Source organism: Periophthalmus magnuspinnatus, chromosome 7 (genome assembly GCF_009829125.3).
Source record: "Periophthalmus magnuspinnatus isolate fPerMag1 chromosome 7, fPerMag1.2.pri, whole genome shotgun sequence".
Classification (NCBI taxonomy): domain Eukaryota; kingdom Metazoa; phylum Chordata; class Actinopteri; order Gobiiformes; family Gobiidae; genus Periophthalmus; species Periophthalmus magnuspinnatus.
In genome coordinates, this window is record NC_047132.1 from 27,422,810 (window position 1) to 27,440,006 (window position 17,197).

The 17,197-nt window shown below is 38.0% G+C and overlaps 1 protein-coding gene across 1 annotated transcript; it reads left to right on the forward strand.

Moving 5' to 3' along the window:
- The first annotated feature begins 762 nt into the window (after window positions 1-762).
- gnai3 (guanine nucleotide binding protein (G protein), alpha inhibiting activity polypeptide 3) lies at window positions 763-16,079 on the forward strand. The gene is made up of 8 exons (XM_033969260.2): window positions 763-1,285; window positions 6,655-6,697; window positions 8,061-8,202; window positions 8,643-8,800; window positions 11,873-12,001; window positions 13,794-13,923; window positions 14,692-14,845; window positions 15,854-16,079. Exons 1-8 carry the CDS (start codon window positions 1,168-1,170, stop codon window positions 16,042-16,044), a joined length of 1,065 nt encoding a protein of 354 aa, XP_033825151.1. The 5' UTR covers window positions 763-1,167; the 3' UTR covers window positions 16,045-16,079.
- Window positions 16,080-17,197: the final 1,118 nt, after the last annotated feature.

Consider the following 17,197-nt stretch of genomic DNA (forward strand, 5'->3'; position numbering starts at 1 on the left):
ATCAACAATGGGGCCTCCTGGCAGGGGAATACTCCCTTGAGGTTTTGCTCTCCATTTTAGATGTTTTAGCACTTGTAACTTCCAATAGTCCCAAAAGTGAGGAAATCAGGAGTGAAAGAGGGTTATTGTTGTTGGGGTTGTGGGTGCATCTTGGTGTTAGAGCAGCATGATGGTGCACACATGAGATTTTGGAGACACAAAGGTTGAAAAAGCTCAAGGAAGTAATTGAAATATGGGAGTTTTAGTTTTTGTGAGATGAATAAATAAAATATAATAAATGTTGTATAAGATCAGAACTAAGGCAAATCTTACTATTTAGAAGCAAAACTAGGTCTATATAGTCTACAACCTGGCCAAGAAGAAGATCCAAATAAATTAAATAGGATTTTGCCTGGACTTGGCTTATAACTTCACTAAACTAAACAGTTTAGTTTGTCTACAGCTGTAGTTCTGCACAGAAATGATTGAGGGCGCTCTCACATCACAAAAAGACGTGTACCGTTGCCCAGTAAGAATTAAAAACGGAATTGTTTAATAGGGGAACTGTAACTTAACATCAAGCACATGTGCACCAACAGAAACAGGCCTGCAAGACAAGTGGAAAGTTTATAACATGTTTGGAAAGAGTGTGCAGCCTGGTACAGACTTATGAGACTCAAAAGGAGGCTTGGTATAATGCATGACAACTACATTTCCCATCAAGCCTCGGGGGTATTGATTTTCCGTCTTCATAGCGGTAGCATTTTCTTGGTCCGTTGCAGCAAAACGCGGATGAATTGTCGTCAACTTGTGTCAGTGATCCCATGTCATTTCACTATCTCACGGCCGTATTTAGACTAGATAGTTACATTTTCTAGGCTACTTCTTACACATTTTGATGGTGTTTTTTCTTCCTGAGTTTGAAGAGTCTGTACCTGGGCACGCGGGACTGAAGCAGCGCGCTCTGGCAGCATCAGTTTGTGCGTCTTTCTGGACACAGACGACACAGGCTCCGCTTCTGACAACGCCTTTCACCCCGGCGTCCGCTTCCTCTGAGCAGCTGCAGCCTGGGAAAAGTTAACTGTGCAGGGGGCTGTTGGACGGGACTGTACCGCTTGACAACTTATGACAGACCGACATTCACTCCACACGTAAAAAGAGAATTAATTTGTGCGTAAAAGTGTAGACATGGGGTGCACGATCAGCGCCGAGGACAAGGCAGCGGTGGAAAGAAGTAAGATGATTGACAAAAACCTACGAGAGGACAGAGAGAAGTCTTCCAGGGAAGTCAAGCTGCTGCTTTTAGGTATGAAACACAATTTTACGGTTTATAATCTACTTTTACTACTATTTTTGGTTTGTTACGCATAGTTGTGCAGCTAAACGCACGAGTAATGGCATTTTACGCATCACAGGGGACATTGTTTAACCCGAACAACACTCCAAAAGTCATACAGCCTGTGTCTCTGTTATGACTGTTTTAGATTAGGTTGAATTTGTTTACATTGGGTCAGTGGAACATATTTGAGCTGTCATTTTGTCTCGGTTCATATACACATTCAGTGGGAGGTAAAATGACACACAGGGTGTTGGCTGAGGAGAAGTGCCAACGGGGATTGAACACAGCAGTCTACCCTTCAGATTGTTTATGCTGTCAACTTTTCAACAAAATGATGAGCTCCATATCTGACTGGTTTTAAAGGGCCATGGGAGTCTTTTTTCCATTCAGTACACACACAGCCCTACAGATTTTGAAGTTTTTAAATGGGATGAGTAAGAAAAAATTCCCAACCACTCACATCTGAGGAAAGCCTTCTTACTGGAACCTCTGAAATGAAATTGAAATCTAAATCTTAAGCCAAACCAGTGAAAATCTTTGCAGTACTAAAGGTTGCTGTAGCCCAGTTGCATTTTTGGTCCAGATGCCTGTAGTTAGACAAACCAGCTTGGTTTTGCACACTGTAATTTTGGTTTATAATTGAGAGAACATACATTGAGAAGAAAGCCTGACAAGAAATGAACTGGCCATGGTGGTTTCTGGCAGTGTTGATAGTATCTGCTCACGTGTTGGAACTCACTTGTGGTCATCTTTACAATCCTCCACATTAGCATATAGAAAGCTAAATGTTTCGACCCTTGGATTTGCGCACACCTCCATCTTTTTTGAGGTTTGTTCAAAAGGCACAGACATGGTGAATTACTGCAGTAGAATGATCATTTTCCAGATAGTTTATCACTTGAGCCCTAAAGTTGCTGGGATAGACTCAGACCACCCATTTCCAGAATATGTATATGATGATGAACAATTAATTATTCATTAAAATATCTATAACTCTAATACATAACCAGAGTCACATATGATTGAAACCAATTTTGGTATTTTCTTTTCAATGGGTAGCTCTTGTCATCCATGATTTTTATGCTATTTAAATGACCATAAAAGGGACTGATGAAACATTTGCAGCTTGTCCCCTAGATTCAGTTGTTAAGCAATAATCTGAATAACACGATGATGATCTAAGAAGAGATTTGAGGATGTAATGGGGAAAAGGTTGTGTGAGGGAAGAGGGTTCAGAGAAGGGGGAGAGTCCACTGTTGTGCAAAATCAAATACAAGAAGACACAAAGACGTGAAATGATACAAATCTCTGAGGTGATAGAATGCACAGGATCTCGGTACTCTATAAACCCACCAACGTAGATAAAAGAAACGGGACACTTTCACAACCATTATACAATCTAGAAGAATAGCCATATGGTACCAGTTAAGACAGTAATAGTTTTAATAGATGGCAGAGGGCCGGTCAAAGCATAGGACAGTGGAGTACTCTTCCTCATTCGCTGTTTGGTTTCTGTAACATGATCCAATGTAATGCGATTACCACTGGCCCCAGCAGTATTTCCCAAAGTGATGCCAGCACCCAGCACTTTATTAAATGGGTGATTTTAAAGTGCAAATGTTGTTACAGAATCCATTCTCAGAGAGGAGCCGGTAAATCACACCACCAGCATCTACGAGCACAGCTTTACATTATAAGGATGGCATTTTATATGGGCTAATAATGTATACTTTATCATGCATAGCTGAGGTTGTGTGAGGATCTCTCTGCAAAAGGTTACTAAATCTTCCCACAAATGCTGCAAGTACTTGGTATCCTTCGGCTCTTGTAAAAAATAGGATGGACTATAAAATTGTCAGTGATGCCAATAATAAAAATGAAACTCTTGTACTAAACTTTTTTCTCTTCAACTTTTATTAGACAATGGTTATGTAAAGCAAAAAAATTGAAATATCTACATTTTGAGCCTGCTCTGTTCCGTCTTGTTTTGTCATGAAGTGGTAGTTTTCATGTTAACCTTTTAACTTTTGTTCTGTAGCGATTGGCAATTCAAGAACTGAAATCATCCAAATGTTTCTAGTGAAGGTGTATGGAATTTAAGCACTTCCTGTATTACCACATGACATCACAAGGTCGAACAGTATTTTCAGTTTGACAAAAGAACACAGCTGAAATATTTAGGATTTCTGTGTTAAACGTGTCAATGAAACAAAACACAACTCCAGGAAACAACATTGTAACATAGCTCAGAAAAATACCGCAATATAGAGCCAAATAGAGCAAAATAGTCTCTAAAACACAAATGATAAGAATCCTAATATACTAAAACCTAATATACTAAACTTTGAACAAAACCGCTTTGCTTTGTCTTTGATCATTTGTCATCAAGATATATTTTAAGCCAAAAACAATACATGGATAGCAGACTGACTGGGTATCGAAGTGCGTTTTATGCTCTGCGCCAGGACAAAAAGCTGCTCTTAACTGTACTTCCTCCCATTTCTGAGTCACCAATGTGTGACCATTCATCAGATGCTTACTGGCTGCTATTGTGCTGAGAGCTTGTGGTCCATTGTGTTTTATGCTTCTATTTTAGCAAAAGAGGAAAACAGCATGTATAGGTTCGCTCGTGTATGTTGTATATGGAGTAACTGGAAATGGCTTAAAATTACTTAAGTGAGCTAAAATCCAAATGACCCGAAATCCTTTTGTATGGGAGCGGTCATTTTAAACCACACAAAAAAGTGAAGCAATTTTTTCCGAGTGCTGCCCTCTTCCCCTGTCTGTGCTAAATTAGATTTATGGGGGGAAAACAAAGCACGGATCGGCTATTTTCCTAATGCAAAACCACTGAAACTGAAGGGACCAATGAAAATGCTTGACTGAAAAACAGCTGCCAGTGATTCTTAAATATCTGCATTTTAGATTGTGGTTAAATGGTTTCTGGTTTGGAGACATGGTGTGGTTTTGGATGCCTCTGTCTGTAGCAGTGGTGAGTGAGCTGGCAAAAGGCCATAGCTGATAATGGGCCAGAAATGCCGTGAATGAGAGAGTTCAACAGTATCCACTCCCCCCTCCCTTGTCTGAGAGCATAAATCTCATTTGGTGCTGTTAAACCAGAAGAATTTGTGGGTTTAAATCTTGTAGACAGGCATCGGGACACATAACTGCACTGCTAACTGTGACTAAATGTATTAGGGCAGGATTCCCAAATGGGACAGGGCCAACAATAACAACACTACAATGACTTATCTTAAATCATTTTCCAAGCAGACCCGGGCCTTTCTATTTTAGTTAAGCAGCAGTCCATATTTCACATTCCTTTGTGTAAAAACATCTTCATACTGTGATCACTAATTACTGTCTATGGGTATATTAGGAAAATAGTTTTACAGCCAGTGGAAACTCGCTCCACATGTTCATAGAAATCATTTCTCATAATAGGTCAACTTAAGTGTAAAGTTTATGCAATTATACTTCATTTACACAAACTGGTTCATTTAAAAAGGAAAATGTTAGAGACCCACCGATATGGAGTTTTCATGACAATGCCAATGCTGTTTTTTGGGTTTTTTTTTTAATCCAGAGCAGCTGTTGTCTGATAAGATCTGCGTAAATTCTGAGGCTGATATGTAGAACAAATTTTTATCATTTTCCCCAAAACATGATTTATTTATGAATATGTGATTACTGTCTAAAGTCCACAGCTCTGTTTTATTAGAGATCTTTAAAAGAGCACTTCACATTTAGTACAGGGTCCCTTCTTTGTGCTGAAGTGTTCAATTAAAGCTCAGCCTTTTCTTTATGAATGAATGAATGAATGAATGAATGAATAGTTTATTATTGTGTCTTGCATACAAAGAATGCCGAGCCCAAATGGGCGTATAAGACACCATTAACAAAAATACAATAGTCTTTAAGCAGGTCCATTAGCCCAAAGTAAATATTGGCTCTAAAACGTGCAAATTTTGTATTGGCCTTTTTCAGTTCCGACACCAGTCTGATACTAGCTTTAGCTGATCCAACTCATTTTTCATTATCGCCGCTGTCCAATACCAGAATTAGATCTGTGCATCCCTAAAAAGGGACAACAAGTCTATTGTTGGCAGATGTTTGACAAGTTTTTACGCTGTTATTGCTTCAACGACTTCAACTCTTTTTTTTTTTTTCTTCTTACATCTTGGAGATGTTTTCAAAGTGAAATTCAGTTTTGTGAGTTGATTGACATGTGTTAGAATAAGGCAAGAATAACACGGCTACAACACCTGTAATGGTTGTGACTTTTAATGTTTCACTGGAGAAGTGCTGTGCTCTAGACTTTTCTTCTAGCCAATCACCAACTTGTCATTTGATAAGATAACCCCTATGATGGACAGCACACTTTCTTATGTCATAGTTACTTTACCACAATAGTGCTAAAAAGTTTCAGCTTCAGCACAGCACCATTACTGTCATCTACTGTATTTGTTTATGTTTTGATGCTGACATGTTGACAGGGATTATTATATTTGATACATTGGTGTCCCTGGTGGAAAAACGCTGCCTCAGCCAAAAACTTGACAACTGTTTCCTGTTCAACTGAGTGTTGGAGCAATACAGTGATGAGACCTTATGGTGAAACAAGCACCGATTCTTACACAAACGCCCTCTGGTTCTCCTATTAGCCTCACACTGAAGTGTACACAGTTGCATCATCACTTTAATGGGATCACATGACTCACATGTGTCCTATGGCTCTTGAAAAAGAAATATCTGGTGACTGATTGTAGATTCAAATAGGCCTGTCACGATAACACATTTTGAGTGAGATATAGTGATATAGTGCATTAAACTATCATATTAAAACTACTTTATGCCTCTGACACAAAAACAATGAAGCAGGACTATCCCAGTAAGCAGATGTTTAAATATACAGCAATATTAAAAGGCCTGAGCAGCAGGAAATAAATGGCAGATGATGCAATAATTAGGCAATTTTTTAAACCTCTGCAGCTGAAATCTTTTTTTGTTACATCAAAAATAACAAGAATCTCTTCACTATTGTAAAGAAAAAGAAGATGATAAATACTGAGCCCCAAAATATATTGTCCCAGCTTTCATATACCTCATATTGAACGACAAGTGGATATAGTAATTACCGTGACAGGCCTGGATTCAAAACCTATTATTTGTTTGAATATGGAGCGCTGTAAAACACACACACAAACTATGTCTTGCTTTTGGCACATGTTGCTGTATATTGTATCGGATTCAAAGCCATTAATTCAATAAACGTGAGAGATAATATGATTTGATCCCTGTTATATTCAATTGCATAACTATTGCTGTCTTTTCAGGTGCTGGTGAATCTGGAAAGAGCACAATAGTGAAGCAGATGAAGTAAGTGCGTATTGAAACAAGTCACTTCTCCTCTTCTCCATTTCCTGGAATTGTATTGTTTGGTTGCTAAAGACACCATTGCTCATTGTATGCCGGAACTATAGTAAATCTCTTTTATTTGAATTTAAAACTGTGATCTTCTCTAGCAACAGGTTTTGTTATCAGTTAGCATTCACTTGTAATGCCCAAACTCTTCTGATCTCGGAAGCTAAGCATGGTCAGACCCTTAGATGTCACCCATAGCGTTTCACTCCATATTTGGAAGTCCGACCGTGAGTATCATAGCAACCAATGAGCCAATCTGGAGCGAGGCTGGTGAAGGTACATGCCCCTTCCCACCCGCACTGCTGGTTTGGCAGGGAGCAAGCGTATACCAATGCTTTCAATCAAACCTGTTGCTAACGCTAGCGGAAAAGAAGGAAGGAAAATATGGCACCTGGTAGGTTTGTTATTAATGTTCATATCTTAATTTAGGGACAAAATGGACCAAGATCATGTAGAGCGGGTTAATATGAACATTTTAAGATCAAAATGATGAGCCTGACAGCAGCAATTATGGAGACAGGAACAAGGTTTTTTCAATAGAAAGTGAACTAGAGCCACAGTGAATGGAGCCAGAAGTGCGTGCATGCTCACTTTTATATTTACAGTCTATGGTCAGGCCAGGTCAGTGCTCAGTGGTTTCTGCTGTGACAAATAAATACTGTTTTGTGTCTTTGGGCAACACACTTCACCCAAATTGCCTCATGGCTATAATCCAGCGTGTTTATAGCGTGTACATTCATTAACACATGCTGTCCTGACCAAATACTGTTGAGAAGTTGGTCTATAATCTGTTAGCAACGCTTGTCCAAAACTAATCATCATTAGCCGTGCCTAAGAGTCGTTATTGTAGTGACTATTTTTGCAAACCGCATGATTTTTTCTGCATTGAATTGATTTAGCAGTTCATCTCAGTGATTTACTAAATGGTTTTATGTAATACTCCTACATCCCCATTTAACAATTTCTCTCCATGACATTGACAGAGGACTCCCACTCCTAACGGCTGACAGCCAGAGGTTAATAGCGCAGCGATACAAACTTGCTCCATATTTGAAATACCTCAGTTTGCTTTAGCAGAAAATGAAGCTTTCTTTCCCGTAACATGTGAAACAATAGTCACAGAGGCCGGTGCGAGCCTGGCAGCTACTGAATAGACTGGTAGTTCCCACATTAGCCATGCGGCGTGCTCAGTGAGGTGCAAACTCCAGTGATAATGATGACAGATCCTTCTCTCTATCTCTCACACATTTGTCCCTAGACCATTGTTTATTGGGTTGTGCAGGGTTTTTGGTAAAGTTTTTTATTCTGTCTGTTGCAGAATCATTCATGAAGATGGTTACTCAGAAGAAGAGTGCAAGCAGTACAAAGTGGTGGTCTACAGCAACACAATACAATCCATAATGGCCATTATTAAAGCAATGGGACGCTTAAAAATAGACTTCGGAGATCCCACTCGAGCCGTATGTGATAAAACTTTTCATTTTTCTTTCCTTTTTAAAAAAATCTATACTTGAGGCTGGACACCTTGTTATTTTTTCTTTACCAGTACCATCTGTTTCACGGTACCTAAACAATTAAACAATAAATAAAATAATACTAGTTACTGCTACTACTACTAAGTTCCAACCATTTAATTCCATTCATTTATTTATTTATTTTGAGCAAATTAATGCACACACTACACTTAATGCACATTTCACTTTTTTTTTCCTTTTAAGCTTGGAGGAGCATATTAAAACCCCTCCCTGTCTTCTATTAGAACATAAATTAAATGCTTTGTTTATATACAGAAGTAGTTTACCATCACCAAAGTGTGGAGTGAATGAATAACACACAGGACATTCGAGTGTCCGAAAGAGCAGTATATACATCAAATGCATTAATATTATTATTTCTCCAGGACGACGCCCGGCAGCTGTTTACTCTGGCCAGCTCAGCAGATGAGGGGGTGATGTCGGCTGAACTGTCCCGTGTGATCAGACGCCTTTGGACCGACGAGGGGGTGCAGGCCTGTTTTGACCGTTCTCGAGAGTACCAGCTCAACGATTCTGCCGCTTAGTAAGTCTGTCTATAATCCCCCCTCATGCTCACTCTTCCTGTCCAAGGGCAAAACATGATCATAATTCATTCAGTGTGAAGAGCACTAAAGCTGCCAGCTGGTCCAGAAACAATCACACGTCAGGTATCCCAAATAATACAGCTAGTGTTGTGTTTGTCATTCTGGATTCAATGCTGTTCCAGTCCAATGGCAGAAAATGTGTCATTGTTTTATCATCTTATTGGTGATACTACGACAAAAGACATAAAATAATAGATATCTCAAATTCACTTGCACATTCATATATATCCTTTTTACAGAAGGCTTTGTTTGCAATAACGTTTCCAATTTTCATACTTAAACTCGAGTGAAAACTGTAACTGGACTAACCAAAGCCTCCACCTGACATACTGTAATATTTAAACCCTTCTTTGTCCCCAGAAAAAGGTCTAGTGGTAGTCACAGTTGCATCACTATCTGAGAAACAATGTGGAAATACATAGTAATTAGACACTGTTATAGTTTCCATCCAGTGTGTGATAACGTTTTTATGAGTTGGGTTTTCCTGTTTTATTTGTTGAAATAATTGAAGACCGGGAAGGCCTGTTGGTGCATGTTTTATTATTGCATTCACTGCATAATATTACCCTCCAAAATAAAAGCCTTTCAGTTTGGATGTATAGCAGTTTGGATGTGGTTTGGATGTATAGCAGCAATTAATGACAACCAATGACAATATAAAGCGGTAAATAGAATAGTTGCATTTGGAAAATCTTGGAAAACTTGAATTCATCTGAAAACAACTGACCCATATGTGATTATTGTAATACCTTAATAGTTCACATTTCAAGCGTTAGTTCTCCTAGATATTTTAAAAGTACACTGTGATCAAATTGCTACTCGTATAACTATAAAAATACCAAATCTAATCCCAATAGTTTTGCTTGGTAGAACAATTACATATTCTAAATTGTTCAGCTCTGGTGTTAAATGAAACATGAAGACTTTGGCTGAGTGTTTGTGTGAAGGGCATGACTTCTGTTGTGAAAACAGTTGGTCTGTCGTGGGGCTCAGTGCATTCTGTCCTCACAATAAGACTCAAGGGCCAGTGGAGCTAAGTCTGTTTTTACTCAACCCACCACAAGCCTTGTGTTTATTATTCACCAAAATATGAGCCCTTATTTAGTATCACTCTGCACAGCCCCAGATGTCGAGCAGACCTCTGCAGACATGTACAAGCATGAATCTGTGCACTGGAAAAGCAATGCGTTATTATTAGGTTATGTGTACAAAAGTAGATATGTTGTATAGGGTCAATGTAACACACTACTGCATCTTCATCTTTAAATGTGCACTATGTAACTTTTTGGTGGAGCTGTCTGCGTAATCCCTCAGTCATCCAGGTATGTTCCATAGTAAAAGACAAATCCAAAACAGTGAAACATCTTCACTCCTATAACTTTTTGTCCAGTTGACAGATGCGAATTTTTCTTTTACTATGTTTTGGTGGAGAGTTCATCACCTGGAGACGCTATTACTTTTAATGGAATATGTATGACACCTGTAATTGGATAAATGCAAGATATAAAAATGTCATGACATAACATGGAACATTCCAGCCAAAGCAATGACATCTCTACGGAGACAATATACCGATATTTCGGTAAAACATTTGCATTTTTGTGAGCTCTGATTGGCCCAAAGCTAGACACAGTATGAGGTAAGAAATGTAAAATACTTCTTACCGTAGTACTTCCATTTTCATTAATTTATCTTTATACAGGGAGAGCCCAAGGAGAGCACCACAGTCTCTTTTTTGAGCGCCAAAACAAAACAAAAAACTGCATAGGTCCATTTAAAACATTAAAAACAGGTGCAGGTGTGATTATAAATGTCTTACCATGCAAAAATAAACTTACAACACGACAACTAAATGCTATATTTGCAAAGCTCAAACTGTTTTGTGTCAGTTTGTGTCCTTAAATGGTCCTCGAGAATGGCAAGGAAAGATGGCATGAGGAGTATGCTGAGAATGAACCTTGGTAGTGAATAATACAGAAACATTAACTACGGGTCATGTTGGCTTGGTTAGCTTGGTTACATAATTTTTCAGCTGCGTTCCCTTGTGCAACATTGGTGAAATGGAGAAGCATGTAATTGAAAGGAAGCTTCACTTTTGCAAAACAGCATTTGTTCAAAACTACTGACATACTTGCACTTCCTTGTATGATTATCTTATTTGATCAAGTTACTTCTTCTATGTACTTTTTATATGACCTAAAATGTCTTAACTGGCTCTTAAAATTAGGAATGTCAGGATTCATTTATAATTAGTTGGGATTTTTGTAGGTAGATAGAGTGTAATTAAATGTAAAATAGTAAAAAGGGAAAATTGTGCAGCTGGTCACACATCCCGATATCACTATGACAACCTATAAAACTGAGAATTAAATGATCAGATCTGACATTTTTTTAAGATTTCAGTGCCCTGCTAGCATTCAGATGTTCTCAACTCTTAGTCTGTTTGTCTTACACTACCAGTCAAACGTTTGGGCATACTTTTTCATAAATTCTTCTTCTTTATTTCCGTGATTATTTGTAGATTCTCACTGAAGGCAGGAAAACTATGAATGGACACAAATGGAATGTAGTAAACAAAAAATAAACTCAAAATAACTCTAAACACTTTATAGCCTTTACCCTTTGCTTTGAACCCTGATGTGCTCTTTGGCATTTCTTGACCCTGGCAAGGCACAGCTGTGAAGTGTGAGCCATTTCAGGAGACTTCATGAAGAAGCTCATTGAGAAAAGGTCAAGGGTTTGCTGCACTCTCAACAAATCAAAAGTTGGCTACTTTGAGGATTTCAATATAAACATAAAAAATATTTAGTTGAGCTGTTTAACTGTTTTTTTACTAAATAATTCCATATATCTTACTTCATATATTTGATGTCTTCTGCATGATGTGTATGTATATAAAATGTGCACATTAGTAAACATAAAAAAAATCTGGATATATATATATATTGAATGAAGGTGTGTCTCCAAACTTTGGACTGGTAGTTTATGTCTATTGCCTGCTTTTCTTACAGCTACCTGAATGACCTGGACCGCATCTGTGAGCCTGGTTATGTGCCAACGCAGCAGGACGTGCTGCGAACCAGAGTCAAAACCACAGGCATCGTCGAGACTCACTTCACCTTCAAAGATCTCTACTTCAAGTCAGTTCATTAGCTTAAGCTTGCATGTTCTACAAAAGCAGCTAATTAAAGTTTATACGTAGTTAAACAGTGGGGTGGTTTATTGTTAGAGTCAGCAGTAGCAGTAAAAGTCACTGTAAAAGTCACTCCTAAAGCCAATTAAATGTACCAAAGCTTTGTCCATGTTACAAGTGTGAAAGTGTGTATTTTAGTTTTACAATGTTGCTATGGGCTGGACTATGTCTCCTTTGGATCCTAGCAACAAAAGTGACAGCACCTGGTTCATACAGCTCGTACATCTAATCACTTCCACAGTACTTTGACGTAATTATATTGCAAACAAAAAGAGATGGTGTGAGGCCGCTTTGGGGAGCTGGTTTACATAGCTCGAATGTTTATATTGGCAGAAGTGAAAGATGTGGTGCAAATGTGCATCCAGTAAAATATAACTGTAGAACTCAATTAGGAACAAGTATATTTATAGACATGTTTCATTAAAGTAGCAGTGCTAGTAGTATTGCTTGTGTATTACCATAACTTTTCCTATAACTATATGTAGTGTTTAAGGTCAGATATTTTTACTCATTAAAGGCACACTGCAACTTTTCTGCTGGAGGGTCAAGTTACAGTTTTTTAATGGTGAAAAATGCCTTCAAAAACATACATTCAGACTGTGAGCAAGCTCGCCTCTTCATAGATCTCGGCCTGTAACTTGCCTGCTTGTCTCCATGAAGATAATTTAAATGCCATATTGTGTAACACTCCAGACAAAGCAGTAACTCCATGGAGACAAGATGGTAGTGGGTACATTGTGCACTTTTAACATGTGTTTTTTATGTACTTTTTCAACCAGATGATCGTCTATTGGATCAGGTTTCTTTTAGTCCATTGAATACTTACATAATGTTCTCACTATTGAAATACATAATTTAGTTTTTTACCTGCTAGGATTACATAACTATTTTCCTGAATTTGAGTCCATTAAGCTGAATGATTTGCTTATAAATCCAAAAGCCTTCCCCTGGGTTTAGTACTTCCATACAATTTAAGTGATTACATTGAGTCCATTTACATTATTTTGTCTAGCGGCTCGTACTTATAAATATTGGTAGAACATTAACTGTGATAGCCTCCCTGACCTGCCTTGGGATGGGAACACTTGGGATGGTGTAATCAAAGGATTGAAGAGCACAGCATGGGACCATTTCATTTTGGTAGAGCACGGTTACAGAGGGGCGCAGGTGCAACTGACACAAACATGAGATTATGAAGTCAGGACACCTGTCTGATGTTTGTGACGATTTAAGAGACTTATACAACGTCACATTTAAAGGTGAACTGTGTAAACTTTTCTGATGGGGTCTACCACCTGCTTGTCTTCATGGGAATTAATGTTTTCCTTGAATGCTCCACGGTATGGCATTAAACTTGTATTTCTTGCAGTTGTTCAGTTGCAGATATTTTAATTGCTACAAAAATACACTGCCAAACATAAATTATAACTGAGCGGGGTCAAATTTTAATTGGTTCGACCTGAAACTTGGCCAGATGGTATCACCTGCTTGTCTGTATGGAGATGGATAGGTTTAATGCTATAGTTTGGAACATTCCAGGCAAAGCAATAACATCTTTAAGGAGACAAACAGGTGAAGTTAGAAAGAAAAGTTAGAGTGTACCTGTGTGTTTTGATGGGAGCAAAAGGCACAATGATGATAACTATTCCAATAATAACATGCTTTTAAAAATGTAACTGCAAACTGTAAATACATCCTGTAAATAGTCCCAGGATTAAGTATGTTTTTCTATGTTCCAGGATGTTTGATGTAGGGGGCCAGCGCTCGGAGAGGAAGAAGTGGATCCACTGTTTTGAAGGCGTCACCGCGATCATCTTCTGTGTCGCTCTCAGTGACTATGACCTGGTTTTGGCAGAGGATGAGGAGATGGTATATATAATACTTTTGTTTTTTTGTTACACTTTTAACTTGATACAAACGAGGATATTGATAACTCTTTAAACTATTCTCACCTCACCAACACAACTGTGCAAAAGTCACTGAAAAAGACCCATATAACCCCTTTTAAGAAAACATTGAGGATGATTTAGATTCACTCTTTTTCCCCATTATTGGTGGTTAAAGCAACATCGTGTAATTTTCTGGATGTGGCATGTCACCTGTATGTCTCCGTGGAAATAGATAAGTTTTATGCCATATGGGATATTATAGCCAAAGGAACAACATTTTCATGGAAACAAGCAGAAAGCTTGTTCTTCAGGCCAAATAAGAGTTAGCTTTGTGGAGATGCAATCATACATTTATTTTAGTCTTTTTTGTCTAAAAAGTTTAAATTCAGGCAACAGTGAGCTTTGGTAATTACGCTTGCTATTCTCATTCAAATAAAGGTGGCATCCTTTTTCATCTCTAAAATCCCTGCTCAATAAATACCTCATAAAAAGGCCCATTTAATTGTCATTCATATTTTATTTCCCTAATGTACTCCAATACACTTCACCATAGCAACACTCTCTGTAGGACAATAACCCATGATGATGTTGTCTTTGTTTTTCAGATTTTCTTTTGAACCCTCATTGCGTTTGTCCTTTATTTTTGTTTTGTTGATTTGTTAAAATAAGAAAAGTAATATTTATTTTTAAAAATTACCCCCCCTCCCCCAAAAAAAGAAATATGACACTAGTCTTATCTTTGTCTCAGAACCGAATGCACGAGAGCATGAAGCTTTTTGACTCCATCTGTAACAACAAGTGGTTCACGCTCACCTCCATCATCCTGTTCCTGAACAAGAAGGACCTGTTTGAAGAGAAGATTACGCGCAGCCCTCTCACCATCTGCTATCCCGAATACACAGGTACAGCCCAGGAAGCACGGCACTCTGGGAGCACATGTGATTCTGCTGTTTCTTTGTTTTGTTTTGTTGTGGACAAAAAAGTCTTTCTATTGCACACTGTGTTTTTGCATTATTAACCAGATAAAGGTGGAAATATACTAACTGAAGATTAATAATGCCGTCTTTGTTATTAAAATAGTTATTAAAGCAATGAATCTAATTGATCATTACAGCCCTAATAATATGTGAGACACTTTACTCTGATATGTTTTATCAGTACATGTATTTAGTTACTTCCCAACACTGGTAACTGTCTCATATTATGCATTGTAGAGATTTTGTATTTCCCCTGCTATGGTCTGAAGAAGTGAAGCAGTTTAAATAAATTCAAGCACTGATGCATCTTAGTGAAGGTAATCTATTACGCTCATCTGTCAGTGAAGGGACTTTAAAAACACTGATAACAATGTAATAAGGTCATAAAGTAGATCTGAGCTTTTTCAGTGCAAGCCCCTATTTCTGCAGGATTGCTCATAAGTAATTTAACTTAAAATAGCATCATAAACTAAGAGCCTTTCAGAGTTGGGGATTTTAAGTTCCCTAGAGCATGACATTGAAAATACTTACTAAAGAAGTCATATAATGTTCACAGTATTGATCTAAAACGCCGTAATAATAGAAATTGGTCCATTGAAAATCCCAGAACTGAAAGGCTCCACCTCTTGCATTTCATTTAGTAATTTTGATTGTTTAAAATGGGTACAAGACACGTTTTAGAACAGTACATGTAGGACTTGAAGACTGAATTTATTAGTAATTGCAAGTAAGTACAGAGCTGTGGGCGGGGATAAGCAGTACGTGAATATAGTAATCTTCTGAGCACTCAAGCCTCAAATGCAGGACACTATGGCATTACTCAAATTACTCATGAATTCACACAAGCTAATGATGAGGGAACACATGGTCCAAAGCTCACCAGTCGGTTTTGCATAATAAATAATGCATATGCCTGTCTCCCTTCTGTTGTAGGTGGGCACTCGTATGAGGAGGCAGCGGCGTATATCCAGTGTCAGTTTGAAGATCTGAACAAACGGAAGGACACTAAAGAGATCTACACTCACTTCACCTGCGCCACGGACACCAAGAACGTGCAGTTTGTGTTTGACGCCGTCACCGATGTCATTATTAAGTTCAATCTGCGAGAGATCGGCCTCTACTGATGCGCTACACAGCAGGCAAGTAACTCCCACATACACCAACATAAAAACTAAGAACACAAGGTCATTGGCAAGAAAATGGTCAATTTCAATGGCTTCTGGTCAATTGCAATAGATTAAATTAAAACTTCAAGGCTACCAGTACTCGGATTGGGCACAGAAATAAAAAAAATTGATTAATTTTACATGTACTGTAGCATTTTTGCACATGAGATTGCTATCAAAGTTTTGCAAATATAACCACATGACCAAACCGTAGCTACAATACACACTGCATTATGTGTGATGTTGCGTAATCTATCTATCTAAAGTTCTTATTCTTTTTTTCTCACAGTCCCATTTTATTTTTCTTTTCAGATTATTGAAGCTGTATCACCAGAATGTCATTTCTGCAGAAGACGATTTGTAAGTAGGTACAAATAACGACTCAACCAGTATTGGAACAGACGGGAGGATTTTCAATGGGTCTTTGAACAGACGTTTTTGTCCTATGCCCTGGTAGAAACTGAAGGCTCAGAAAGTTTGTAAGTGTTTGTCTGGAGTCCCAAAGTGTTAAAGACATTGTGCAAGGGCTCTCAGCTGATACACATCTGTCAACCCATTTTACACTTATGTAAATAGAATGCACTTGTCTACCCTTTTAGCTTTCTTTCATAGCGCTATTTACTTGGATTTGTTGTTTTGGGGCCATAGTAACTTCACTTTTGAATCGAATAATTATTTATGTACAGTATGTTTTTTGTCCACCGTTGTATTGTGTAGAACAATGTGTGTCATTGTAATTCAACCACATTCTTCTGTTTTTTATACTTGACACATCACTGTGGTCGAAAGAGGAACATTATTGCAGAAGAGTTCTTAGGTGCGTTTTGGACAAGTTTGGAGCAGATTATATGAATCCTATGGATATTTATGATGAAAAATATGAGGATCTTCTAAAGTTATAAATAATATGTCAGTGTTTGTCCAAGTGTGTTTTGCTAATTCAAAGTCACTGGCACTACTTTTGTTTAATATTACAATTGTCAACTTTTCAGAAACATGATTTGTAAACTTCCTTTAGGTGGTTCTCCTAAGCATTAAATAATGCCACAAAACTCTCTTCTTGTTGTGTCATTTATTTCATTATTAAGTAAGAGGCCAGTCTTACTCTTAC